The sequence below is a fragment of the Durio zibethinus genome, chromosome 9 (genome assembly GCF_047325235.1).
Source record: "Durio zibethinus cultivar Kanyao isolate XHJ-2024 chromosome 9, ASM4732523v1, whole genome shotgun sequence".
In the NCBI taxonomy this organism is placed as follows: domain Eukaryota; kingdom Viridiplantae; phylum Streptophyta; class Magnoliopsida; order Malvales; family Malvaceae; genus Durio; species Durio zibethinus.
In genome coordinates this window covers 7,695,747-7,722,809 of record NC_143170.1, presented here as the reverse complement: position 1 = coordinate 7,722,809, position 27,063 = coordinate 7,695,747, and the positions used below count along the sequence as shown (strand labels likewise).

General features: G+C 30.4%; 3 protein-coding genes and 1 pseudogene across 3 annotated transcripts; 3 read left to right on the top strand and 1 right to left on the bottom strand.

Annotated features, from left to right (window-relative positions):
- Positions 1-2,075: 2,075 nt before the first annotated feature.
- LOC111316626 (transcription factor bHLH36-like) lies at positions 2,076-3,403 on the top strand. Its single transcript, XM_089766197.1, has 2 exons — positions 2,076-2,468; positions 2,670-3,403. The coding sequence occupies exons 1-2, from the start codon at positions 2,178-2,180 to the stop codon at positions 3,012-3,014; spliced, it is 636 nt and encodes a 211-aa protein (XP_089622323.1). The 5' UTR covers positions 2,076-2,177; the 3' UTR covers positions 3,015-3,403.
- Positions 3,404-12,357: 8,954 nt separating this feature from the next.
- Positions 12,358-13,709, top strand: LOC111316620 (carboxylesterase 20 pseudogene; annotated as a pseudogene).
- Positions 13,710-13,796: 87 nt separating this feature from the next.
- Positions 13,797-15,487, top strand: LOC111316614 (carboxylesterase 20-like). Its single transcript, XM_022918636.2, has one exon. The coding sequence runs from the start codon at positions 14,301-14,303 to the stop codon at positions 15,306-15,308; it is 1,008 nt and encodes a 335-aa protein (XP_022774371.1). The 5' UTR covers positions 13,797-14,300; the 3' UTR covers positions 15,309-15,487.
- Positions 15,488-22,611: 7,124 nt separating this feature from the next.
- On the bottom strand, positions 22,612-24,988 carry LOC111316607 (gibberellin 20 oxidase 1-D-like). The gene is made up of 3 exons (XM_022918622.2): positions 24,102-24,988; positions 23,633-23,954; positions 22,612-23,555 (listed from the first exon to the last, which is right to left on the bottom strand). The coding sequence occupies exons 1-3, from the start codon at positions 24,653-24,655 to the stop codon at positions 23,292-23,294; spliced, it is 1,140 nt and encodes a 379-aa protein (XP_022774357.2). The 5' UTR covers positions 24,656-24,988; the 3' UTR covers positions 22,612-23,291.
- Between the last annotated feature and the right edge of the window lie 2,075 nt (positions 24,989-27,063).

Below are 27,063 nucleotides of genomic sequence, written 5' to 3'. Positions count from 1 at the left end.
CTTAAATTGCTATCAAACTATTGAAGTAATTTTAAAATTAATTTTCAATAATTAAATTATTTGATAAATTATAAAGATATTCTAAGGCTTGGATAACTTAAAATTAAACTAGTACCGTTCTTTAAATGGGTATTATAAGGGTGCTGTAATTTTTCTCTCGTGTAACTACACTTCTAAATCTAAAATCTGATTTAGTATGTTAGAATCTACCATTTAAAAATACCTAAATCAAGTTTAGATTTCTCTTTAAAATATAATAAATTTAATTAAGTAATTAATCGCACCTAAAAAAAAATTAGTGACAACTCCTTAAGTTTATGTCTAGTAATAGGTCTATAGATTTATACATTATGATAGATGAAATTAGTGAAATATAAAAAGATTATATCATATTATGTGGTCAAATTGGCTAGCAAAACTCATTAAAATCATATAAACATTGTATCTTTATTGTTCATGTGTTTATCTTTTGGATGATTGGTTAGCGCAATTAATATTTTATAAAAGGGAAAAAATTTGTAATTGTATAGCACATTTATCTTTAAAATTAAAATGTATAAATTACTTCCATAATCTGAGTATCATTTTGATCTCTAAAATTTCAAAAGGAACATGTTGGTCCCCATATTTTGATGGTTGTGATGAAACAACCCTTTCGTCCACCAAAAAAGGTCAAAGAAAAGTTACAAAATAGGACAATAGATTGATAATATTATAAATTAAGGTTAAACGATAAAATAATTATAAAAAATAAAAATTTGATAAAATCTATTTTTTTGGATATTAAGTTTAACGTATTTTTATTGTTCTTTTTTAGGTTAATTTTTAAATTAATTAATATTTTTATTTTCTTAGGAAAAAATTTACTAAATTGTTATTAAACTTATCCATAAATTGAGCTATTAACAAAATTAATAAGTTAGGCTTGACTCGAGTTTTGAATATGATTTTTAAAGCCTAAGTTTGACTTGATCGAATTATTATTTTATTAATAAAATATTTTAATTTAATTTGTATTTTAAAATATATTTAAAAAAATATAAAAATATTAATATAAAATTTTTTAATATTTTAATTTTTAATAGTAAAATGAGCTTATTCGAATTTCAATGGATGAGTCAAATTGGACCTTAAACGAAACTTTAAAAGTATCATTCAAGTATGGCTCAGTTTTGAAAATCCTTGCTTGCGGTCCAAAATAATTAAATTCATCATTTTCTAATAATAAGTGACAGTGCGAAATGTATAATATTTCATTAAAAATTGTAAACTAATATTTTATGATGATGAAACATAATAAAATAAATGACAAATAAATGATGAAATATTTTATAATTGTTTGTTTTAAACAAATAATAAATAAATTTGAAGAAAAATAGGTAATTTTTGCTTCCAAGATACAAATTTCTTTTTTCTATTCTAAAACTATACCCCAAAAAATATTTATTTAACAAATTAAGGGTAAAAAATAATTTTATCTTTATATAATTATCAAAATTATTAGTACTAAGTAAAAAAGTTTTATTATCATTTTTTTTTTGTAATTTTAGCATTTAATGACAATTTTGTTGATGGAAGGATCATTTTGTTACGAGTATCAAAATATAGAGACTAACATGTTTTCTTTTCTTTTTTTTTTCAAGGATTAAAATGATACTCACATCAAATTTTAAGAACCTTGGAAGTAATTTACCTACTAAGAAACAACTTATCAAGATTTAGGGACCCTTGTCTTCTTTTATTGTTCTGATTGTAATATGAAAAATAACAATATTTGATTTCTTGAAAGATAAGGCTTATAAAACAATTTTTTTAAAAAATTGAGGGTAGGTGGCATAATTATCAGTTATACACATAAAATACAATGTCCACAAGGGATATACTATATAATATGGGTAGAGATATCAGTTCATATCTCATAATCTTTTTTTTTTTTTCAATAAATCTGATCATCTTATTATCCTGATTGAGGATTATAGGGAATCTTGACATCTTCGGACCCATCCAAGATCTCACACCCTAACAAACGTATCCACTGCTTTTGCCTGTCATCTTCTTGCCCACTTGGGAGAAAATCCTGTCCCCAATCCCAAAGCCAAAACAAAGTTAAAACAATCAACAGAAATTGGAAAAGGAATACTCCCAGTCCCCTCTATTGTTCCGTTTACACCGAAGTCATGGATGAGATATTCTTCCAGATTCCTTCCAATTCCGACCCTCAAAACACAACCCCACAAGATAAAATTTTGGATTATGTTCCAGAGGGTGGCAGGAGTGGTAGTAATCTGTACAGCAATATGGGAAGTAGGAGCCAGCAACGAAAATTTTTGGCAAGTGACCAGAAAGAAAATAGTAATGATGATGATAAGAAAAAGTCGATGCATAGGGATATTGAGAGGCAAAGAAGGCAAGAAATGGCCGCCCTCTATGCTTCTCTCCGAACTCTTCTCCCTCCTGAGTACATCAGGGTGAACAGCTTGTATTCGAATTGACCTTGTTTGTTCAAATATTTAGATTTACTTTTCAAATTAATGGATACCTATTTTTTGCTTTTTACATCAGTACTGCTGTATCTACTTGCTACTTTTTTTCTTCTTCTACAATTGAAGAAACTGCACTCCGGGTTTGGCATAATTATGAGTTTAGGGTTACTTTTCATGGGGTTTCAGGGAAAGCGTACCATATCAGATCATATGAACGGAGCAGTGACCTATATAAAAGATCTGCAGAAAAGGATTGATGAACTGAGTGCCAAGAGAGATGAATTAAAGAAGCTATTAGATGCGACTGGTTTTGACCAACGGATGAGCTCTAAGAACTCTTTCCCAAGCAGTGCTGTAGTTCGCCTATCTTTGGATGGCGTTGAAGTTGTGATCAGCACCGGTCTTGGAGCTCAAGCTTTGACCCTCTCAAGGGTGCTAGAACTATTGCTTGAGGAAGGACTTGATGTTGTTAACTGTATTTCTACCAGAATTGATGGAGGACTGATTCACACCATCCAATCTGAGGTATGATCTTTCATTGACTACTAGGTTAGGGTTTTTTATATGGTTATCAGGCTGCTAACCAACTGCAACCCTTTATTTGCCTGTTACAGGTCAGTGATCTGACATGCGTCGATGTACCTGGGCTGGAGCAGAAACTAAATGAAGAAATTTAGTATTTGAGTCAATTTTCCTAGCTACCAAACCGTATATATGTTCTTTATTGGAGATTTTCCCATCACAGCTCCCACGTTTTGATTATGATTTCAGTAAGGTCGTTCCTTTCCATATAATATATCTGACACATTCCATCTTTTGCGAGCTTTTTTGCTTTCAGAAAAACTTGGTAGAAATTAAGTATTAATATTATTAGATCATCCCTGAACATCTCCTGAAACGATAATGGTCCTTCGTCTACATTTGTATTGCACATTTATTTTACCTGTTATCATATGTACCAGAGGAGTGGAGTGGAGTGGAGTGGAGTGGAGTTTAATGTGGTGTTTGCTATTATACCCTCCCTTTTTAGATCAATGAAGTGATAAACTAGGCAAACATTAACTGTCTTTACATGCATTGCACGTTAATGAGAACCAGATTAACTTCATTGTTTATCCATTTTTTTTTTCTTTTTATGCTTGAGAACTGAATTTAGCTCCACCTCATGCTGATATCATCAAAATCTCAAAACTTTTTAGTTGAATGGATTGTAGGATAATTTCAGCTATAGAGAGGCTTCCTTGCTGCATAATCAGCGAAAGCTAATTGTACTTTTCTGTAATGTGGCTGACTAGACACTGATAGAATCGCTGTATTCAACTCATGACATACATCCACAATCAAGTAGGCCGGCCTTGGCTCCTTGCAGTAGAACATGATTAGAAGATTTGCAATTATAATATGTTGATATATATACAAATTAAATTTGCCATTGCAGTTTTCTTTCCCAGCCGCTAGAATTAGGATTTGATCTACTAGGTACAAGTGTTGTGCTTTCCCTTTAGCGTCAATATTTACCAGCTTCTTTCTCTCTCTCTCTCTCTCTCTATATATATATATATATATATATATATTCTAGCTTTGAGTTAATATAGTAATTTCAACTTAACTTTTTGTCAAGAAAAAGTTTAATTGACAAGTGGAAATGTTTACATGCATATGCATGTTTGTCAAGAGGTTCAAACTATCATTTGATTAACGTTCAATACTTTGAATTTTTGTTAAGATACATTGATGACTTAAAAGTGCAAGCGAGTAGCAATAATTTAGAATTGGTTTAATGTTTCTTTTAAAGGCATATGCAATTTATAAAGGAATTTCCTGTAATCTTTAAAGTTATAATAATTATATGAGAAAGTTTGCCTAATTCAGCGGCTGTTATCTCAATTGTCATATCTGCATATTGCAAGCTGCTTAAAGTCAACAAAAAAAAAGTGAGAATAAAATTTAGATAGAAAAACTTATATGAGCTCTTCAAACTTAAAAACATACCACCAGCTTGTATTTAAAGAAATTGCATTATCTTCTTCTTCTTTTTTTTTTTTTTTTGGTCATTATCTACACAAGTTGTAGTTGGATGATATATAGAAGAATAACTTTCAAACATTCAAGAGATTCGAGTTATTTGAATGGAGTTTTTTCATATATAAATCCATTTCATACGATTTTCCTAGGTCCGATTTCTATGTTCTGTTCGAAAATTTAAAGCTTAGAAGGTTGCTCCTATATGTATGTATTGAAGAGAGCAAAGAATTATTAGGTTACTGTACATTACCTTTTACCGCATGCCGAGTTTTTTTAGACTGGGGATAATTGGGGTAGATGATCCATGGTCAAAAACAACTATTAATATTAGAATCATGAGTTGTGTCAAATTTCTGGCAAGAGATTTTTAAATCCAAACTAATTAAGTTCCATTTTTTTTTTTAATGAACTGCAATGCATATGTTGTCCTACACGTTAATTTATTCCATTTTCGTTCTATTTATTGTTCAGCTTAGTGATTGCTTTCTTTGTTGACTACCAACTTTTATGCAAAGCTTGCCGACCGCCGCGTGTGATTTGTCGGTACAATGTTAAACCCTTAGTTCTACTCTTGTCATTAGTGTTTGATCCCAATAGTTTAAAGTACCAAAAAAAAAAAAAAAACTTCTATGCATAGCTGGATTCAAATTATTTTTATACGTGATTGCCAGCTAGGAAAGTTCAATATTTTCTGATTGCATATCATAGCAGATAATTAGTTAAGTATGTATAACATATTATAAGATACATCCACTCAATTAAATTCATTTTGGAAAAACATATGTGAAGCTATATGCATTTTCTGCATTTGGAATGTATGTGGTTGTTTATAGAGGAAACGCCTACGGTAATTCAACATAGATATGTACACATTTAGGGCCATTAATATATAGCATATATGTGGAACCAAAGAGTAGGGGAATGAACAAAAAAAAAAAAAAAAACTACAAATTTCGATTTCTATGTTGTGGCTTAGTTTAAGGAAATGAACTTTTTTTATTTAATTGTGTTAGTATATATATCATATATAATATTATATTACAACATACATAAAAATTTGATAAAATTTACTTATGTGGATGCTTAGATAGACAACCTATATTATTGACACGTAAGATTTTTTTCAATAACTTTATTAAATCAATTATTTAATTTTTAAAAATTTTAAAGTTTCAAAATTTTCATTTATTAAAATCTTTCAAAATGTATAAGATTTATCTTAATTTAAATCTAATAAAATATATCTTTTCATAGTTCACTCTTATCCAATTCAAATAGTTTTTAAAGGTTAAATTCCTAAATCTTAGAAATAACAAGAAATTATATACCCTCTAAATTAAAATTCATATAAATTTAAATAAAAAAAATTTATGGTTGAATCACTGTTATTTACTAAATTTTTGTCTTTATTTTTTTATAATTTAAAATAAAAAAAGAAAAATATTTTATCTTAATTTAAAATTACACACATCTAAATTTTAAATTATACTAACTTCTTTTATCTTAATTTAAAATTAAACTTAGATAAGCTAAATTTTTAAAATTTTAGATATTTTCAAATTAAATAATTATTAAATATATATTTATGATTTTTTTTCACAATCAATATTTTCTTTTTTTCGTCATAAAAATTTGATAAGATAAAGTTTCAAAATTAAATATGAAAAAGTCTTTCGTGATATATTACATGTGTAAATTTTAGTTTTTATACTAAAATAATATATTCTTTTAAAAATTTATATAATTGTGAATAAGGGATTAACTTTCTCATTGATATTTGTATATAATTTTACTTTCATAATTTAAAACTTTCATAATGCTTATTTAGAATTTTTCATAATAATTTATATATAGACAATTTTTTTAATTTTAAACTACAAATTATAAATGATTATGATTATTTTTATTTATCTATATATAATATAAAAAATAATATAAATTAAAATTTTAAATCTAATATATATATATATATATTATATTACAACATACAAGGTTATATAATCAAAATTACTTATGTGAATGTTTAGGTGGATAATTTCTTTTAATGACACATGAGATAATATTTATATTATTTTATTTATCAAATAAAATTTTTTAATAAATTATTTAAATTAAATATTTTAGATAATTATTTAAATTGAAATCAAGATCTACCTAAAATTAAAATTTTTGCATAAGATTTGAATTCAAATATATTAAATCATAATTTATCTTTTCTTTTTAAATTTAATGACAGTTTCAAATATATATACTTAATAAAATTTTATTTTTTGTCAAATAATTTTATTTAATAAATTATTTAAATTTAATATTTTTAGATAATTATTTAAATTCAATCAAAATCTATCAAAAATTAAAAATTATTTAATAGACTATTTAAATTTAATACTTTTAGATAAGTTAATAAATTATTGACTAGAAAGTATTTATTTTCAAAGTAATAAAAGCTTATATCTTTATATGAAAATATGAAACATTTGAATGTTGATTAAAAAAGTTAGATAAAAATATGTTTTTACTTTGAAAACAAATATAATGTTTTATTTATGTTCTAATTCAAATATTTTTATATTATATATTTGGTTAATTTATTTGTTTCTTCTTAGTTCATAACTATTTTTAATTTTGCTTAGATTGATTATAATTAACCTTTTGTATTATATATATTTTTGTTTTATTCATTTCTTTAATGTTTTTATTCTCTGTTAATTTATTAACATATTTGCTTTTATTATTGTAAATATTTAATATTGACAAATTAATATGTAAATTTATATTCTCTATTTTCTTTAGCTATACTTTTTATTATTAAATTTTTTTGTCTGCAATGAATGATATGAGAAGAATGATGATCACTACTACTATATCTAACTCACAAAAAATACTATCAATTATGTTAAAAATGATTAAAAATAAAAAAAAAATTCAAAAAATTTTTTAAAGCATAACATAAAGAATTATTGTTTTCCTTTTATCTAAAAAATAATTTTATTTTGTTAACATATATAGAAATAATTGTTAGCCCAATATATTTGTATCAAAATGAGAATTAATAAAAAGCAAATGGTTATAACAAAATTAATAATTGTGATTTGTTATTCAATCAAATATATATATATATATACACCACCTAATCAACATTATGATAAAAAAATTATTAATTTTAACTATTTAAATATTGATTCTTGATTTTTTATCAAACAAGAAAAAAACGATAACAACATTTTCTATATTTAACAAATAAATTGAAAAAAATATTTTTAATGAAAAAATTTTATAATTCTTGAAAATTTACAAAAGTTTAGACTTTTTTTAGATGAATAATATCATTTATAATATGTTATGTATAAATTATCAATTAATTGTAATTTAACATTTATAAATATATGATTATATATTAAATAAATAATTAAAAAATAAATTTAAATTTATGAAAAAATTTTATAAAAATCCCGTACATTGTATGGTTAAAAAAGCTAGTTTTTTTTTTATATATTTATATATTTGAGATTATCAGAGAAATCTAAATTAGTTATGAAAATTAAGAGTCCAATATTATTCACCAAACTATATAACTATTCATAGTTATATCTTTCTTCTAAATCTTGTTTCTTAAAAATGAAAATTTCAATTTCAAACACTTGATAGATATACTTATTAAACATTTTTTTATCAATTTTTTATCCAAATGAAAATTATTGAATAATTGAACCTACCACTTCTCACTATGTGAAACCTTTTAAAAAAAAAAGGTTTTTGCCTTTTATCTTTTGATGATTGTAAATTTATTTAAAGACATCCTTCATATGGCAAAATGATTTTTTATTTCCCTCTGTTCATTGCTGTTTTGTCTTAGAGTTTTGGCATATCAACTAGAGATTACAGTTAAAAGACAAAGAAATGGCTTGAAATTATGCTGAAGCTATTTTTTTGTATGTGCCAATGCCGCCAAGGAAGAGGGAAAGGAATCCACGAAACAAGTGATCAGATTTCTCGTCATTCTTATTTGTAGTATAACCAAAAAAAGTGTATCATTCATACATATAAGCATGCCTGTTTAACGTTTTCATTTTTTTTTTAATACTCGTGGGAAAAAAAACAAGAGAAACTGTATTTTATAGTCGTTAATTTCTCGATGACAATTACTTAGATTATTTATAATTCAGCAATAATCATTAAAATAAAATAAAATAAAATATTCAAAAACATAAAAGTGACAACAATACCAATCGACCCATGATAATTATTTAGATTTTATAAAATGTGAGTATTGATCAATTAATGTTATCTCATGATTGGTCACCAGTGAATAATCTAATTTAGCCTCAATTCATCGTGTGCCCATCCGCTACTTTTTTTTGGCTTAACAACATTCCATACATACCAATATTCTTTTGGGTTCAATTTATAAATGTCGTTAAGCGGTGGATGAAACTGAACTTTCCCAAAAGAGTAGGATGGCATAGGAGAAAACTAAAGCTACCAATAAGGAAAGGGTAGGGGGAAGTCGCATGCATCTAGACCTCAAGTCATTGTTTGGTATCACTTTTTTAAAAATAAAGGATGAAAGCCACTCATTGCCCACTTTCCCCATTATGGGATGCTAAACTGGCTGTGCCCAACAATCCATTTCAAAGATAAGTTATTAAAATTGAAAAGCAAGGAGTTGGTCCTAAACCAAAGTTTATGAGTTAACAAGATCCCGGATTTTATTAGTAGTTGGGGAAACATAGGGCATTAGGAACCCCATTTGCCTTAATTGATCGACTCATCCACACTGATTCAAAGCCCATACAAACTTTCAAAAAGAATTTTACTTTTTCAATAAGGGAAAGGAATCTTAAAAGATAAAGGGGTTGGCCATGATCACGAGGGAGAGTACTAGGCGAATAAATAAACAATTCAATAATGGAAAGTCTTGGGCACACTCTTTATTATGCTTCTTAGTTATTTTTTTTAAATTAATGATCATTGTTTGAGATCAAATTATAATTAAAATCAAGTGATAGTCACCCTCTCAATGACATTGGTTTCTCTTTCTAATAGCAATTAGTGCTTGCTCGATGGACATGATTAATTACATATGACCTAATTAATTTTTTTTCTAATGATAACCACTCCGTTTATAGAACATTTAATGTATACGAAACAGCTAAGCTAATGTTTGTATTTTACATTTTTTACAATCTTTATAAATCATAAGCCGGTCAAACATATATATAGTTTTTCCCATAATTATATGAAATTCGTGTGTCATTTAGATATTTGTATTGACGCTGCTGCCCTCCTCTGCCATACATAGGCATTATTTATAGATTTCTCCTCTTATAAGATCATTGCTGGGTACAATTTTAATTTTTGTTTAGCTTTTTTCTTTTTTTTTTGAGAATGATTTTTATAATAATGGATAAGGAATTTGTACCTCAAAAACAATATCTCACGTGCATGCTACATTAATTTATACAAATTGACATACAAAAATTTATGCACAGTATAAATTTTCTAGTTGTGGACAAATTCAAATTGCGGCAAAAAACGTAGTTATTGAAGATTCCTTCTTGTTTTCATTTGAGATTGTTCACACTGACAAACTTTTTATTTAGTTCCAATTTTAAAATAATATTATTCAATTTTATCATTTGCATATGATTGGTAGGTAGTATCATTGTTTGATTAGAGATTTAAAAAAAAAGACTGAGAAAGAGAAACAAGGCGTATCCGACATTATTATACTAAAACAAAGCTTGAGGACAAGAGCGCCCTTATACAAGTGTATCTTTTATTCTGTTTACTTAAACTACCATTATCCCTGCAAAGATAAGGCTTTGAACCCTGGAAGAGTCTTTGTTCAATGTTCCCTTCTAATCAACGTGATGACTTCCTGTGCGAAATCTCAGATATTCCCCACCATGAAGATTTTCTGCAACAAAATTTGAGATCTGGGGAAGCTTCCATAGAGGGAAGTAATCTCTGATATTCCTCCATCACATGTCGATTGACTTTACTAGGTTTTGAGTAGTGTTCTCAAGAAATAGCTACTCTTTACACATTGGTACATATTTATTCAAAATTAACTATCTTTGAAGTTTGGAGATCATAAGATTTTTCTGTAAGGAAATAATTATATATTGCTGGGGTTTTTCTTGATGGGGAGAGGGCGTTACAGGGGAAGCGAGCTGTGTCATGAACGAGGCAATGAATTACAGAAAATATTTGAAGAAGAGGATCCAAGAATTACATAAAAAGATGTCAAATTTGGGTGCTTTCGATCAAGGACGAGCATATACATACATACATACATATATCTATATATATATATATATATATATATATATAAAGAAAAAGAAAAAGAAGAAATCAGGATAAGCTTTTCTTGCATCCATGTTACAATTTTGAGAAGAGAATTTCTGGGTTAATTTGCTGTTGCTTTTTGAACTTTTTTTTAATTGTTTTGATTAAAGGGTGAATAAGAGAAGGGATTAACCCTGGGAAATCTACTCGCTCAAGGAGCTTCTGCACGCAGCAAACAACTTCCACATCGATAACAAGATTGGCAAAGGCGGATTTTGATATAAAGGCTTCGAGGGATTACACGCCTAAACACAGCTTGATCACTCATCTGCATGGCCAACTTGCCTCTGATGGCTAAAGTTTTGTTTTTAAATGTGTCCTTTTATTTATTTATTTTTTTAAAGATACTTGCATGATCTTGAGGCCAATCCTCATATAATACACAGAGATATAGAAGGCCAGCAAGGTTCTTAATTTTAGATAAAAGTTTCAAGCAAAAGTTGCTGATGTTTGGCTTTTTGCAAAAGTTTCCATAAATTTCTTCTATTTCCATGGCATTAGGAACTTCCCATTTAGCTTTTTACGCTGTTATTTTTATACAGTTGGCTTGCAATTTAATTACTTAGTATATTAATATTTCTCAAAATTTTTACTCTTTTTTATGTTAAGATACTTCTTTCTTTGTTCACCCCCTTTCTTTTGAGATTAGAGATGTCAATAGATAAAGTATAAATAAAATAGAAAATTTTTTATCCCTATCCTTGAATTTTTATATTATATGCATTTTTATACTCATACCAAATAAATATTTTAAATTTATTCTTATCCACATCTCTGTTAGCATTTAATGAGTAAAGATAATCTTCATACTCATAATTTTAAAAAAATAATAATAAATTTAATTTTTTTAATTTTTATCTTGTATATTTACATAATTTTTATAAATATATATTAATATATATTTTTTTAATAAAAATATATTAATTTTAATTAATCTAAAGTAATAATTTATATTATTTAATAAAAAATTATTTACTAAATATATATAAATATATATGTAGACTATAGGTACAAGACAAGTACTATATTACTTGTTTCTATCTCCTTACTCAATAAAAATTTAAAATTATATCTATCCTCATCTTCATTATTATATTTTAATAAAAAATCAAATTTCTTATTAAGTATGATAAATTGGATATCTTTGTTTGCGATTGATTTGTATAAAAACATTAATAATGATAGCTTAGAGCGACTCCATTTGGGTTTCCAAAGCCCAAATTAAGCCACCCCGTGCAAGGGCCTATTCTTCTTAGGCTTGTACTTTTAAAAGAATCAAACCTGAATCATCCATTTGGACTTCGTTTCCCGTGATGTAGTAATCATAGGCCAGGCCCTGTTCTCTGTTTGAAAAGATTTAAGATTTTTCTCCAACCTCTGTGGTTATCAGAGTATGAGAAAATGAATAAAAAGAAAAACGAAGCTTCATTCCAACTTAATAAGCCATGTGTTCTCCCAAAACGTCACTACTTGCCTTGCACGGAATTTCTAAAAAATTGTTTGACAAACATGGCCAGTGGCCACTCTGTCAGGACGAAGAGATTGGTTGAAGAATCCTTTTGACTTTCTAATATTGCTCACCGAGCAAATCTCTTAGCTGTCTTTATAATTTGAGCCACGCCATAGAGTTCAAAGAAAAAACAAAACTAGAAACCTCATCAAAATACTCTGCAATGTCAAGCCAAACACCAACAGTCCCTTCTCCCGATCCCATCATCGTCGATGATCCCTACAAGCGCCTCGAAATCACCCTTAATCCTGACGGTTCTCTTACACGCAACGCCAATAGGTATCCTAACACCTCAGCCACACCTGATCCAAACCAACCCATCCCAGTTCTATCCAAGGACATCATTTTCAACCAAGGAAAACACACTTGGGCTCGCATATTCCTGCCCCGGCGGCAAGTACTTGATACTTCTTCCAGTGCAAAGAAGCTCCCTCTCATAGTCTACTACCATGCAGGAGGGTTCATCCAATGCAGCGCAGCATCAACAATTTTCCATGTTTTTTGCTCAAACATGGCTTTGGAGCTCCAAGCTATAATTGTGTCCGTTGACTATCGTCTTGCTCCTGAGCATCGGCTTCCAGCAGCTTATGATGATGCCATGGAAGCGTTGCACTGGATCAAAACTACCCAAGAGGAATGGTTGACAAAGTATGCGGATTTTGCTACTTGTTTCCTTATGGGGTCAAGTTCAGGTGGCAACATTGTCTACCATGCAGGATTACGCACAGCCAAAGAAGTCGATGATCTTGAGCCTTAAAGATCCAAGGGCTAATATTGCACCAACCATTCTTTGGTGGGTCCAAAAAGGCTGAGTCAGAGTTAAGGTTGGTCAATGATCCCATCTTGCCACCAGGTGTGAGCGACCTGATGTGGGAACTGGCGTTGCCCAATGGCGCTGACCGTGATCACGAGTATTGTAATCCAACGGCAGGCAAGGGGTCAACGCTTTTGGAGAATCTGGTTTCCGTGCGATGGAGGGTGCTGGTGACTGGATGTGATGGGGATCCTTTGATTGACTGTCAGGTTGGCCTTGTCAAGTTGATGGAAGAGAAGGGAGTAAAGGTAGCGAGTCATTTTCATGCAGGAGATTATCATGGAGTGGATTTTACGCAGCCTGCTAAGGCCAAGGCACTTTTTTTGGTCTTAAAGCGGTTTATTTGATCTGCTGAGACTGAATTGATCGTTTTCAACTGCGATGGATGGCGTGCAGTGGCTTAAATAAATGCAGATTAGAAATTTGGTGCTGTTTTTTTAATTGAAAAGCAAGCAGAGGATAGTTAATGTGATAATTATCTATTTTCTGAAAGAAATAATAATAATAATAATAATAATAATAATAAATTATTTTAAAAAATAAAAGACCAGACAAAAAATTGATCCTACTATCAAATGCACGAAAGAAATTATAATGATAAACTGATATAGCAGTTTGCAGAAATATTTGATGGGCTACAGCCTAATAAAGCAATTATTATATAAGTTTTTTGGCCCAATTTGTTACTTCAAAAAGATTAAGACTATGAAATTAAGAAAAATCAAAATGTGAAGCATGTATATATTCAATACCTTCTACTTGTAACAATTGTCACATCAAAATTTAGAAAAAAAAGAAGTGGATCCATCATCCATACAGGATATTAATTAAAAACATGGTAGTATTTATACTCACTGAATGATAATTATATGTGGACATTTCAAGAATTATATCAATTATAGGAATTATAGCAATTAATTTATTCATTTAAAAAAACATTTTTAGCTTTTGTAACATACTTACCGATGAAAATAAAAATGTGCGAAGGCGGCAATCTTCCCCCAACCGAGGCTGGACTTCATTATAAATCCGGACTCACAGCCAAGAAAATATACAAAGTAGCACAACACTGTACAACCACAACTATCTAGTTTCAGTGAATTAATTGATCAGTATAATGTCAGGTCGAAGCCCTCTCGCACCCATCACGGATCCGTTCGAGTATCTTCAGATCGTCCTCAACCCTGATGGCACCCTCACACGCAACTTCAACAGCATCCCCTGTGTTCGGCCAAAACCAAATGATCCCCAAGGCCACACTCCAGTCCTTTCCAAAGACGTCCCTATCAACCCATCAAACAAAACTTGGGCACGTATATTTCTACCCCGTGAGGCGCTGGATAGCTCTTCCTCGGCAGACAAGTTGCCTCTCGTAGTTTACTACCATGGTGGAGGGTTCATTCTCTTGAGTGCAGACATGGTCATTTTTCATGACTCTTGCTCCGACTTGGCCAAGACTGTCCCTGCTGTCGTCGTGTCAGTCAACTACCGCCTCGCTCCTGAACATCGCCTGCCGGCGGCTTATGACGATGGTGTGGAAGCGTTGCGCTGGATTAAAACAAGTCAAGAAGAGTGGTTGACGGGGTATGCTGATCTCTCTAATTGTTTCCTAATGGGTTCTAGTGCGGGCGGTAACATAGCTTACAATGTAGGCCTACGTGCGGCAGGATTAGTTCATGAGCTAGAACCTTTGAAGATCAAAGGGTTGATCTTGCATCAACCATTCTTCGGTGGAGGCCAGAGGAGTGCGTCAGAGTTGAGGTTGATGAACGATCCAGTTTTGCCACCAGTCGTTAGCGATGTGATGTGGGATTTGTCTTTGCCACTTAATGGCGTTGACCGCGAGCACGAGTATTGCAATGCAACGGTGGATGGCGGGTCAAAGGACTTGGAGAAAATAAAGTCGCTAGGATGGAAGGTATTGGTGAATGGTTGTGATGGGGACCCACTCATCGACCGTCAGATAGAGCTGTTGAAGTTGATGGAGGGGAAGGAAATGCACGTTGTAGGAAATTTTAGAGTGGGAGGTTTTCACGGAGAAGAGGACTTTGATCTGTCCAAGGCACATGTCATGCACATGGTCGTAAAAGATTTGATTATGTCTTCAAACCGATCGCTTAATTGATAAACAAAATAAACCATTGAAATAAAATGGTGGTTCGTATTTCGTGCTGCGGCAGCTATGGTGATTTCGATGTTTTTCTTCTTCTCCTCATTTTCTATTTTAATTCGCACTAAATGTCACAGACAGTTGTACAATTTGATTTATATATATCGATACCTGCAATCTTTTGCTTTGAAAATAACGATTCCTAGACTCTTGCCTTTACGTTTTTATTTATTTGTTTTTTTGTCAAAGCCGCCCAAGAAAAGTGGTTGAGAGTGCGCATTTTTCTGTTTATGTTCCTAATTGGCATGTTAAGGAGTACGTAGAAGTTAGAAGTTGTTAGAGTTTTTTTTTTTTTTTTATATATAAAATAAAAATCAAGAAAAATTATCAGAAGTTGTTAGAGTATTTTTTTATAAAATAAAAATCAGAAAAAATTATAAAGATAGAGATTTAAAATTTAAATTTGTTAAATATTTTTAATAATATGAATAATTTAATTAAATTTTATATTCATAAAAAATTAGATCGGTGTTACTGGCAGTGATTTTAGTCCCATTCAAATCCAACAAGCCACTAGGGCAGTAATTCGTGCTGTCATTGATGAATGATGATGTTGTCTTGTCTTCATTTTTCTTGCTTGAAAGATATTGAGTCTCCCTTTCTTTCTAACGTTAACATTTCATTACGTTGGAAAGGGCAAGTCGTGGATGTATATTAACAGCTCTTAAACTTGTGTTTATATATGCTTGATAAATTCAAATTGTGACACAAATTTGGGTGCTTAGAACAAAATATTTTTTTATAATATTACACTGTTGGAAGTAGTTTTTGCTAAGTGATTATTGTTGGAATATCAGTTATAGGGCCGAAGACAGAAATTGAATAAAAGAGATGTTAAATAATAATTTTAAAGGAAAAAGGGGGCCAACATAATATTTTGATGGGCCAAAGAGATGAAAAATTTTGGGAGGGGCAGTGGCTAGTGATGTAAATGATACTTAATATTCTTAAGTTATTCGGATTCGATTCGAAGAAAATTTGAATTTGGTTCAATTATTATCGAGTTGAGCTCAAGCTCGAATAGTTCGACTTATCGATTGAACCGAATTCGAATATTTTTATATCCGGTTCAAGTAACCCACGAGCTTAATCGAGTTTTTATATTTAAATATATTTTTATTATTTTAATTAATAAAATATTTCAAATCTAAGTTTGAGTTCAAGCATAAATAATCGAACTTTTGTCGAATATATGAATCGAGCTTATTTTTATATATTAATCGAACTTAATCGAGCGAATTCGAGTAGCTCGAATTCGATCACGAATTGAATTCAAGCTTGAAAAATAAAATTTTATAGAGTTCGAGCCGAATATCGAGCCCCGAGTTGTGAGTCGAACTCGAATTCGAACTTCTCACTATATCGACTCGACTCAATTTGATTACACCCTTAACACTAGCTTCTGTTTGTCGCTGACTTCATCCTTGATTAGTTATTGTTGGTATATAATTCGTCTTATAAACTTTTCTTTGTATTTTTATCCCTTTGTCATAAATTATATTTGTTGTTGTTGGTATATTAGTTATTTAGGCACAATAAATAAGTTCAGATTTTTTTTTTTAGAGTAATTTAATAGAAGATATTATTAAGAATCTTATACTTTTGGTAAACCAAACACAAAGAATTTTATATGCATATCAGCTGAACTAAACATAGGTATGATATATTATTACTAAAAAAGTGCCTTGGTAATGAAAAATTACATTCTCAAAAGTAACATAGGATTCTTCCAACTCAACGTTTCAAGAATGATACTAGAAATTAGCCACCATGAATTGGGTTTAAGACTTAAGGTCCAATGCTTACATACCCAAAATAAGCCCAAATCTGATTTAGTCTACTACAATATACTTTACCATCAGTCTCCGATTATGAGATCAGTGATGTGCCGATCCTATTGGGCCTAGCCCAAAATCCAGGAGAGATAAGGCTATATATTTTTTATTTCCTTATGAGCCCCATCTAAATAGACCTATTCTTCAAAAAAACCCAAAAATTTGACACCAAGATTGCGTGACCATTTCTATTCTCTTATTAGTTTCTTTATATCTTCGCATGCTTGAAGTTTATAGGTCTCAACTCCCTGGCCACAAAGAAAAAGTTATTTCTTTTTGCCACACAAATTTATGAATGCCATTAAATAGAAATGTTGTGATGGTTATTAATTAATTTCTCATTTTGGTTTTTAAAAGGTCTTTAAAAGGTAATGTTGTGGTGTCGCTAAAGGATCTTTGGATTGATCGACTAACTATTAAGAGAGATTTTACTATGCTTTAATTTCTTAATATATAGAAGAAAAATTATTTGTTTTGTGAACGTAGACAAGTATAATTACATAAATTTTTGTATATCTTTGTTTGTTTAACTTGGCTGTGATTTTTCCTTTGATGTTACTTTGATAAATTTTCAATATGAAATATTTGTCTCATTGATAGATACAAACAACCAGTGGGGTTATATATATTTTGCACAAGTCGAAAAAGAAAAAAAAAAAAAAATATATATATATATATATTGTATGTATGCATTCAAATGAAGTTCTAGACTTATGTGAGTCTCATGCACTAGTTCCTATCACTTTGTAATTTTTATTTTTGCTAGATGACGGAGGAATTGAGTGCAACTATCGATTAAAAAATTAGGCAATGAAAGCCACTCGCTAATGATCTTCATCATGGAAAGTATTGATTACTACTAATTTATCAATTCTTGAGAAGGCAAGTTAGTTACGTGACAAATGCTAATCTTGTGATCTTATTATAACATAAATGTTTAATTATTGATTTATATATATGTAGAGTTTATAGAAGATAAAGAGATGGGATGGAAGTGAATATATATATATATATATATATATATATAATATCATTTGCCGTCAGCCAAAAGAAAAGACAAGGAAATAGAAGAAATAAGATTTTGGGTGATTGATCAGTTGTTGTGTGTGTTGGGCATCCTGGCACGTTATTGTGGAATAGGATCTAATGCAAGACTATCACTTAATTAATTAAAAAGAAACCAAGTATCCCAACTCGATTTGATCATGCCTTTTTTATCGTTACATGGTTTTTTTAAAGAGATACATGGTTTCCAATTGAACTCTTAATAATTATTAAATTTGATAATTCATGTATTTTTATTATATTTATTTTTTATCAAATACATATAAAAATAAAAATTATTATATTATAATTTATATTAACATATTAAACATAAAAATATATTTTTTATTTTTATTAAATTTATATATAAATTTTATCAATTTTAAACTATATATCTTTTAATTTTTTTATATAATTATAATATCATGTTTAATGTTGTCAAAGTCTAATAATTATAACCTTAGACAGCTTTCAGTGAGTTAATCTTGTAGGTGATGTTGGGTATTAAATATTATCACCCAAGTAATCAAGGGGAACTCCTGTTTTGCCTTATTGCTTTTACTACTGAAAAATCATTGTCCTTGTCGTGTTCCATGAAAGTAACAGAAGACAAAAATAAAGACGCATACAGATTTTTTTTTTTTAAATGAGCAGCCCTAGAGCTCCAGCAGATATAACTGTCCAAAAGATATATATATATATATATATATATATATAGCATTAATTGGTCTAATTAAGTTGGCTAGTTTTCTACATTAAACTAATGAATGTGGGGATGGCATATGAAATTTAGCTTTGTTTTTTTTTTTTTTTCCTCTTTGTTTATGTTTTTTTTATTTGGAATATTATCTTCTATTTTTACTTGTTTCTCGATAAGATACTTTTACCAATAAAAAGCAAGCAATCTTTGTCCTTTCTTTATCCAAATGATTAAAAATGTTCTCGTTTTTTTGGCATGGAAGAAGTGCTAAACCACTGGACAGAGAGCCTTTCATGTGCATTTTCTGAGTTGGAAGTAAATCTACCATGATTGAAGAGCCACTATATAATGAGTCTTTATGTCGTTACACATGTGGGGAGATCTTCTCAAGGTGGGAACAATTTTGTTGTTTAATTGATTCAACGGCGCACACACACAAAGACACACATATATATATATATATATACCATCTACCTTTTTGGTTTAATTCTAGGATCGAGGTCAAAAGATCAAAGCTCCAAGAAAAAGAGAAAAAATAAAAAAGTAAAAGGAGAAAGTAATACTCCTTTTAAAAATGGATGATTAATGGTATTAAAGTCATGATAAAGTAAAAATCTCACATAAATTAAATTGAAAACATTCTAGACACAAATATAATAAAAATCTCTTCACTTATTAACAATTGATTTTAAGTTATATATTTATCTGAAAATTAACAAACAGAATACTAATTAGGAGTATGCACTTAATTAAACATTATACAATCTTTTGGAATCAGCAAAGAGAATTAGAGAAGTAAGATGAAGAGAGCAATTTCCGTATGATATGATTCAGCATATTTTAGAAGGCAATGTCAATGTTAAATTATTTAGTGTTAGGAAACGCACTGACTTCAAGTCCATATTTTGATGATAAAAGCAATTTCAAAGTTGTCATTTAACAATTCGTGTTGTCATGCTCAAGTGCCTTATATATATGCGAATTAACGTAAGAATTTTAGGTTGAATTGTTTTCCACATGATGAGACGATGATATGTACATAGATGTTGATTATGATATGTGAAATTATTTTTGTTGGAAAATTATCTAAAAAAATCAATGAAAAATTATAGAGAAACCAATCAAACAAAAAACACATAAGACTTTACGTGATTTGACTACTTGCCTAAGTACATGAAGTAAATAGCTCTTTTACTATAAAAAATTTAAATATAATAAGATCCCTCTCTTGATTATCCAAATCAGCCCAAAGTGTTAGGTCAAATAGTCTTAATCTCATCATATTAGCGGAAATAAAATCAAATAATCAATCAATTATATAAGAGACAAAATTTAACATGATTTGATATAACTAACCTACATCTACGGATAAAAAAAATATTCACTAGTTGTAAAAAATTACAAATATACACCAAATCATATCAACTACTCAACAATCAATACTTATAAACATTTTCAATCTTTTCTAATTTTATGGAGTATTCTCAATCCAAATAAATATATATGCACTAATGCATCATACTTATATAGACTCTCTCAGTCTCCATTAATTAACTCACAAACATTCAAATATATATATATATATATATATATATATCCATAAGACGTAAATCTCCGATAATCTTATGGGGTGTTTATCTTATAAAATCTTATAACTCTCTTATATCTTTTTTTATTATCTAATCTTATAGAGACTCAATCTATTTATAAATATATAAACTTACCTATTAAAAATCTTTTTTTTCTTAGAATTCTTTTTCTGCAAGTTAAATTTACCTATTAAAAAATTTTTTTTTCTTAGAATTTTTTTTTGCAAGTATTTTTATCTATCAAATAATATTTAATCAATTTCAAACAAATCTGTTGTGAGATTTGGGTCACTATTCTTAACACAAATACCCAAACTCAATCTAGCTTCAACTCCTCTTAGAGCTTAAACTAAATTACATGGTATTTCTCTCTAAGTCTTGAGAAACACTTTTATAATAGAAAAGTTTCAAGTAGAATAAGATTAAAACTTGATGTGAATAAATAATAAGATTTTGAATTTTAAGTAAATTAAAACTCTAAATTTTTTTTCTTTTAAGTTTCTTATTAATTTAAAACAATGTTAATTTTTGCAAAAGGCACTAACGAGCAAAATTAAACACCTGAGTAGAGAAATAGAAAGAGAAAGGTATAAGGCGTGATGAGGAATGATCGATGTATGTTTTATGATCAGGGCATGCAGCACAGACGGAGAGGCAGTGATCCAACAAGGTGGAATAGAACAATTGAGAAGAAAGGGTAGAGCTAGGGCAGAGGTTGGGTATCCATGAAAGAAATCCCAATTTGAGATGTCGAAGAAAATGTAGATTGTTGTGCACTAATTTGAGAGTTGGGTTAAGGAGAAGGGTGGTGCCAGAACAAACAACAAATGGTTCCAAGTGATGCAGGCCTTTTGGAAGGGAGTACGGGAACGGAGACTGTCATTGTCCTTACTCGTGGCGGCTTTGTCATTAACAAACAAAAACAATCGGAGCGAGATCCAGTTTGCCCTGCATCTCTCTAATTTCTGTTCATCACCCATTGTAATTATAATCATAAATTTTTATATAAAAATCATGTAATTTATTGATAAAATCCTTAACTTTTAATTTTATGTACACGATCATGATGAGTTTTACTATAAATGAGCTATCCCTTTTCTTTTTGAAGTAAGTTAGACCAATGTTAATTTCCAAGTCTAGATGAAGCTTCATATCAAAGAGCACCAAAGATAGAGAGAAATTAAAATAAGTATCCTTTTCGGCTCTGTGTTAAACTATAAGAAAATGTTCTCATAAGAAGAAAGGAATTATCAAATAATATTTACTATAAAGTTCATGTTCATAGGCTAATTATGTTTCCACTTCATCATTCCCTAAATATAGTTTCACCTGATCCCATTAGGCTTCTAGATGCGCTGGTCAATTGGTTAACTTGCAATGCTTTAATCCGAATTTTTTTAAATAGAAGAGTTAATTATTATAGAACTGAAATTGAGAAAACTAGGCAAAGTTATAGCAATAGTTTTATTTTTTTTTTAATGGAAGTTATTGCAATAGTTATGGAAGCTATTGCAATAGTTAAGTAAATGACAATTCGATAATTTTAAATACAATATGATAATATGATATAAAAATAATATAAAAATAATTAGGGTTAAAGTTTTAACAAAAAAATATATAAATTTATATAAATATATATAAATTAAAAATATCTTGTATTTAAGTGTTTTGATAAAATTATAACACATCAATTTTTATATATATATTTAATATGAACAAACATAATATATATACACAAATTATCTTGTGTATACACATGTGAGGATATATAATTACATGGGAACTTACACACGCCCCCCATTTTCAAAAATTTGGCAGGATATTGTTTTATCATCAAAAGAATGTTGCAGCATTTAAGGACAAACACCAGGACAATGCTGCTAGTATTCCTTTGCATTCTAGCACAACCTTCCAAATCTCCAGATACAAAAAAATAATTTTAATATCCAATAAAATATTTGCAGAAGAATACATTTTTACAGTGAAAGCTCTGCCCATCCTCAATGGATTCTAGCACCCTGTTTCTCTGAATCATTCAATCGATGGGCCAGTTGCTCCTTTGGATTTATTTGACAGCATTAGCACTATCCCATGTTAGTCCAAGAACTTCAAATGAAGCAAACTTATCGGTTGATGCAAGCTATTACAACTTCGGATCAAGAAATTTGTAATAGGATGTAATCTAATGGTATCTCTCTTTTTTTATGTAATTTGATGAAGTGAACAAAAGGCTTTGATGCGCACAAATCCTATATAAAATTTATGGGTCGACGCTTATAAGGTTGCGTCGAGTTTTTGTAGATTTCAATTTGTACGAGGAGGCCATACCTCAAACGAAAAGCCTAAGCAGCGTATGAGACAAACTTAATAACTTTAGCAATAAATAAAGTTTCTTGAAAAAAAAACCCAGTAATTAAGTACCCTAATTTTGTTTTTACGTGAAGAGATCAATTGAGATACAAAAAATTCATCTGATCAAGCTCTTTATTGGGTTCTGTAGTATCCCTTGTCCTGCCTTATGTTCATCACTAAAAGCATGTCACCGGACCCCATGAACATTAAAAAAAAAAAAAAAAAACAACAACAACAACATAAAAAGAGGACTTTTCTTTTAACTTTGCCTTTTGGTCTTCCTTATAACTCGTAGCACCAACCCCTCGATCAGTTTTCTCTCATCCCATCAATGTCTTTTTCTTGGCGGAGAGGCCAGTGATATGCCAAGGTCTGTTTTGTAATGACGCCTTTACTTAACAGTAGAGACAACTACGGTTCAGCTGTTTCTCTGTTGAACCCAGTTTGAGAATACTTCAAGAGTGTTCACGTCAGCTCTGTAATACTTTTGTGTAAATTCAAGCAGCATAGGCCATGTAAAATCTGGATATATTCGGGGGCTGTACGCGTCCACCAACTCTGTTGGTGGGGTAATCACTTTATCACCCTTTGGACACAAAAAGAAAGCAAGAGATTTTCTTGGGCTGTGGCTGTTCACAACCGCCCGATGCAAGCAGCTTTTGTATCTCCCATTTGACAGAGCCTGAAAACAAAAGCACCTTTTAATCAAACATTACTACAGTTAAAGAATATGTATGGATTAACTGAAAAGTATCTTACCATGAAGGTGTCGCCAATGTTAACGACAAATGCTTCCAAATTTGGGCTAATTGAATGCCATTTATTGTCCACAAACACTTGAAGACCACCAACTTGGTCTTGGTGAAGGATGGTTAAAGACGTTGGATCGCAATGAGGCCCTGTTCCTAAAGTGAGGTCTGGTTTTTGGCAAGGCGGATAGTAATTCAGCCTCATTATTGAATCATTTTCCTCAAAAAATTCCCTGAAATTTGCTCTGCCTACGCCCAGACTAATGGCTAAAAGCTCCATGATCCCTAGAGAAAGCTTGCTCATGGCCTCGCAATAGTCCTGGTAGACCCTCCTAAAGAAAGAAACACTCAAGGTTTCAGCATTCAAGATCAAAATAACAATCAACATGACGGTCGGCAGAAAAAGGACAAAGAAAGCTTTTACAGTGAAAACATTTTTTCTCTTTATTTTTTTAAATGTTAACACCCGAATTTCTTACCCGAAATGCCTTAATTCGTCTCCCATTTTATTAACAATGAAGTCTTCAACCATCTTGGATGAGTTTTTCTCAGCTGAATAGCGAAAAGAAAGTGTTTCCTTCCATGGCAGCTTGGAGGAGAATCTGCCAGTGAAACTACTAGCATATCCACAGTGCTCACCGAGTTTTCTCTGAGCCCTTTGTTTTTCAGTGAGTGACAATTCAAAGAAGTTATCCATGTAGTTATGAGCATCAGCCAGGAGTGTTGCATCTACTCTATGATTAATTACAAGAAAGAAACCATGCTGCTGACATGCCTCGCCGACAAGCCTTGACGCTTCCATTGCAGCAACAGGGTCACCAGACAGGAAGCCTCCTAGATCAATGAGTGGTACTTGGAGTTCTGGTGCATTAGCGCAAGGCCTTTCGTGGTCAGGCCATATAAATTGTTTTGGTATGTTGGATTGGTATTTAAGCACAGAGGCATCGAAAACGAGTTGTTTTTGCTCGTCTTTTCTTTCATCTTTCCAATGGTGAGGCATAGAGGGCATGCTGGAGACGCGGTCAATTGCCATTGCATGAAGAATAAATATTTAGAGGCCTAAGAAAGATAGTAGATATATGAGTGATTTTGAGAGTAGTTAAAGTCGATAAGAGGGGGACTGAGACAGAGAGGGTAATAGTCAGTTATGGGAAAAGAAAAGGAGGGAGCGGGATAAGTTTGAGAAGTGTGATGAAAGAAACGCCAAGGCCGCTACTATTGGGGAAATCGGTGAACAAAGATTGGAATCTTATAGCCACTTTCTCCCCCTCCCTCCATCTCTCCTGATTTAATATTTTGCAAACAAGGGCTACTCAAAAGAGAGAGAATTGCAGTGTTGGTGCTTTCTCAATTGGAAAATTAGGTAACCTGCTACAAGCTCTTGGGGTATTGTCTTTTTTTTTTAGTTTGCCAGGAAAGCGTTTTCCAATGGTATTTGGCGTTTTATTTGTGAGAGATATACTAATGCCACCTTCTAAGACCTCTTTGTCCTGTAGCAAGGGGTTTTTGTGTCCTTTGTCGGACCCATAAATCTCTGTACCTAAGGGTAAAGCCCAACCTGAGACAGCTCTATGCCTTCCTTTTTGGGAAGAAATCCTTTGAACCAATTCCTGAAATTCACTTTAGTTCTGTCTTGTTATAATCTAACCAATCATCATATTCAATCTCCTTTCCAGTACGTGTATTAATTATCCTGCTAACAAGACCTAAAACATTCAGTTATACAGCGTATTAAACTTGCACGAACAGGAAGTACTTTGAATGAGACTGGCGGTGGCCTGTGGTGTTGTGACAGAACTCAAAAGTACTTGCAATAAGTAAAATATTTTAGCAGCTGTAGCTTACCAGAATGTTTGCCTATCGAACATAGTACTACAAGGAAAAGACAGAAAGATCTTTCGGTGCAACAAAATGACAGAAACTAAATAGCCTGGTAGCTAGCTTTCAAAATTCATGTGTAGGAACCACAATATTTTTGAGCAGCACGAACTCTTTACAATCTGATTTTCTGTCGATTACTCCAACTCTCAATGATTTCTGATAAGTAGAGCGCTTCATGCCTGCTATGTGTGTGGCCAAAGAGTGTGGGATGTCTATGTCTGTTTATAAGGTTCCTAGGGACTAAACTTTCAATCCAAGGCATGCATGTTTCCTAACTTTTGTTTTCCTCTGACTAGCCTTAATGTCCTTGATGACAATCTGATTTGTTGCCAACATCTCGAGTTTGCAAGTTTAATGTGTCCTGTTATAGGACTTTTGACTGAAGCAGAGAATGAGAGTAACATTGAAACTTAAGTAAACTGTGTTAATCATTATCATGTTTGGATTCTTCTGCTTTTTCATTTTGGGTTAAAAAAATTAGTGGAAATTTATCATTATTATCATTTTTATACACATTGTTATAGATTTGAATGAGCGAATCCATCATTTGAAGTAAGATATCTATGACTACTTAAAAATTAAAAAATTAAAAATTAAAGAAAATTTTTTAACATTATTTTGATCCCAAAATTAATGATAATTATATATTATAAAAAAATTCTCAAAAAAATTCTAAATTCATCATTTTAAATATAGATAATATATTTTATATGTCCTCAGTTAAACCTGCATTTTTTAAGTATAAAAATTCTACTAATGTAAGTACTCTGTTAAGCAAACATATAGATGGCAAAAGTATAAATGGTGAAACATATTTAATTTTGGTATATTAATATCTATAATAATCCAAAAAATTTAATGCAGCATTTCCCCACGGTCTTACCTCTTGCAATTCCCGTTAGACATTTGGATTATTATTATTATTATTATTATTATTTAATTCGTGTCTTCTTATTTTGGTTATTTACAAGGATTGGGAGAAAAATCCAGAGTTCACAAGGTCACTGCCCACTGAACAAATTTATTTTAACTCAAAGCAAGCTAAGGCTACAATTTTGTTTATGTAAAATTAGTAAGGTTTTTTTAGTTTAATCCATTGCTACGAGACATATTTTCTGATTTGAGTCATTGCATTTTTATTTTTCTTTATTTTGGTCCAGTAGTTGACTGTTATATCATGTTATACTACCTGCCAGGTTTTCTCTGTCAAATTTTTTTCTTGATTAGATAAGAAAAATAAGAAAATAGGCGAAATCTTTTACATATAATTTATGAAGTTTTTTTTATTAAAATTGATTAAATAAAAATTTAAATTGATAAATTAAAAGATCTTTTTAAATAGATTGAATATATAAAAATTATAAAAATTTTAATGAATTTTAATTTATTTTTGAGATAATCATTAAATTTTGATAAAATATTTTATCATTAAATAAATAAAGATTAAATTCAAAACCTCAAAGAAGAAAAGGATGAATTGAAAAGTGAGAATGAAAAACTTCGCCAAGAGATGTAGAAATTAGAAGATGACTTGAAGAAACATAATGGTTAGATCCAGAG

What these genes read in the sequence shown, in the direction of transcription:
- LOC111316626 (XM_089766197.1), top strand. Translation starts at nt 2,178, where the DNA reads ATGGATGAGATATTCTTCCAGATTCCTTCCAATTCCGACCCTCAAAAC. An exon ending in TCCCTCCTGAGTACATCAGG is followed by an intron (nt 2,469 to 2,669) that starts GTGAACAGCTTG and finishes ATGGGGTTTCAG; the next exon opens with GGAAAGCGTACCATATCAGA.
- LOC111316614 (XM_022918636.2), top strand. Translation starts at nt 14,301, where the DNA reads ATGTCAGGTCGAAGCCCTCTCGCACCCATCACGGATCCGTTCGAGTAT.
- LOC111316607 (XM_022918622.2), bottom strand. Translation starts at nt 24,655, where the DNA reads ATGGCAATTGACCGCGTCTCCAGCATGCCCTCTATGCCTCACCATTGG. An exon ending in GACGAATTAAGGCATTTCGG is followed by an intron (nt 23,955 to 24,101) that starts GTAAGAAATTCG and finishes TTCTTTCTTTAG; the next exon opens with GAGGGTCTACCAGGACTATT. An exon ending in ACATTGGCGACACCTTCATG is followed by an intron (nt 23,556 to 23,632) that starts GTAAGATACTTT and finishes TTTTGTTTTCAG; the next exon opens with GCTCTGTCAAATGGGAGATA.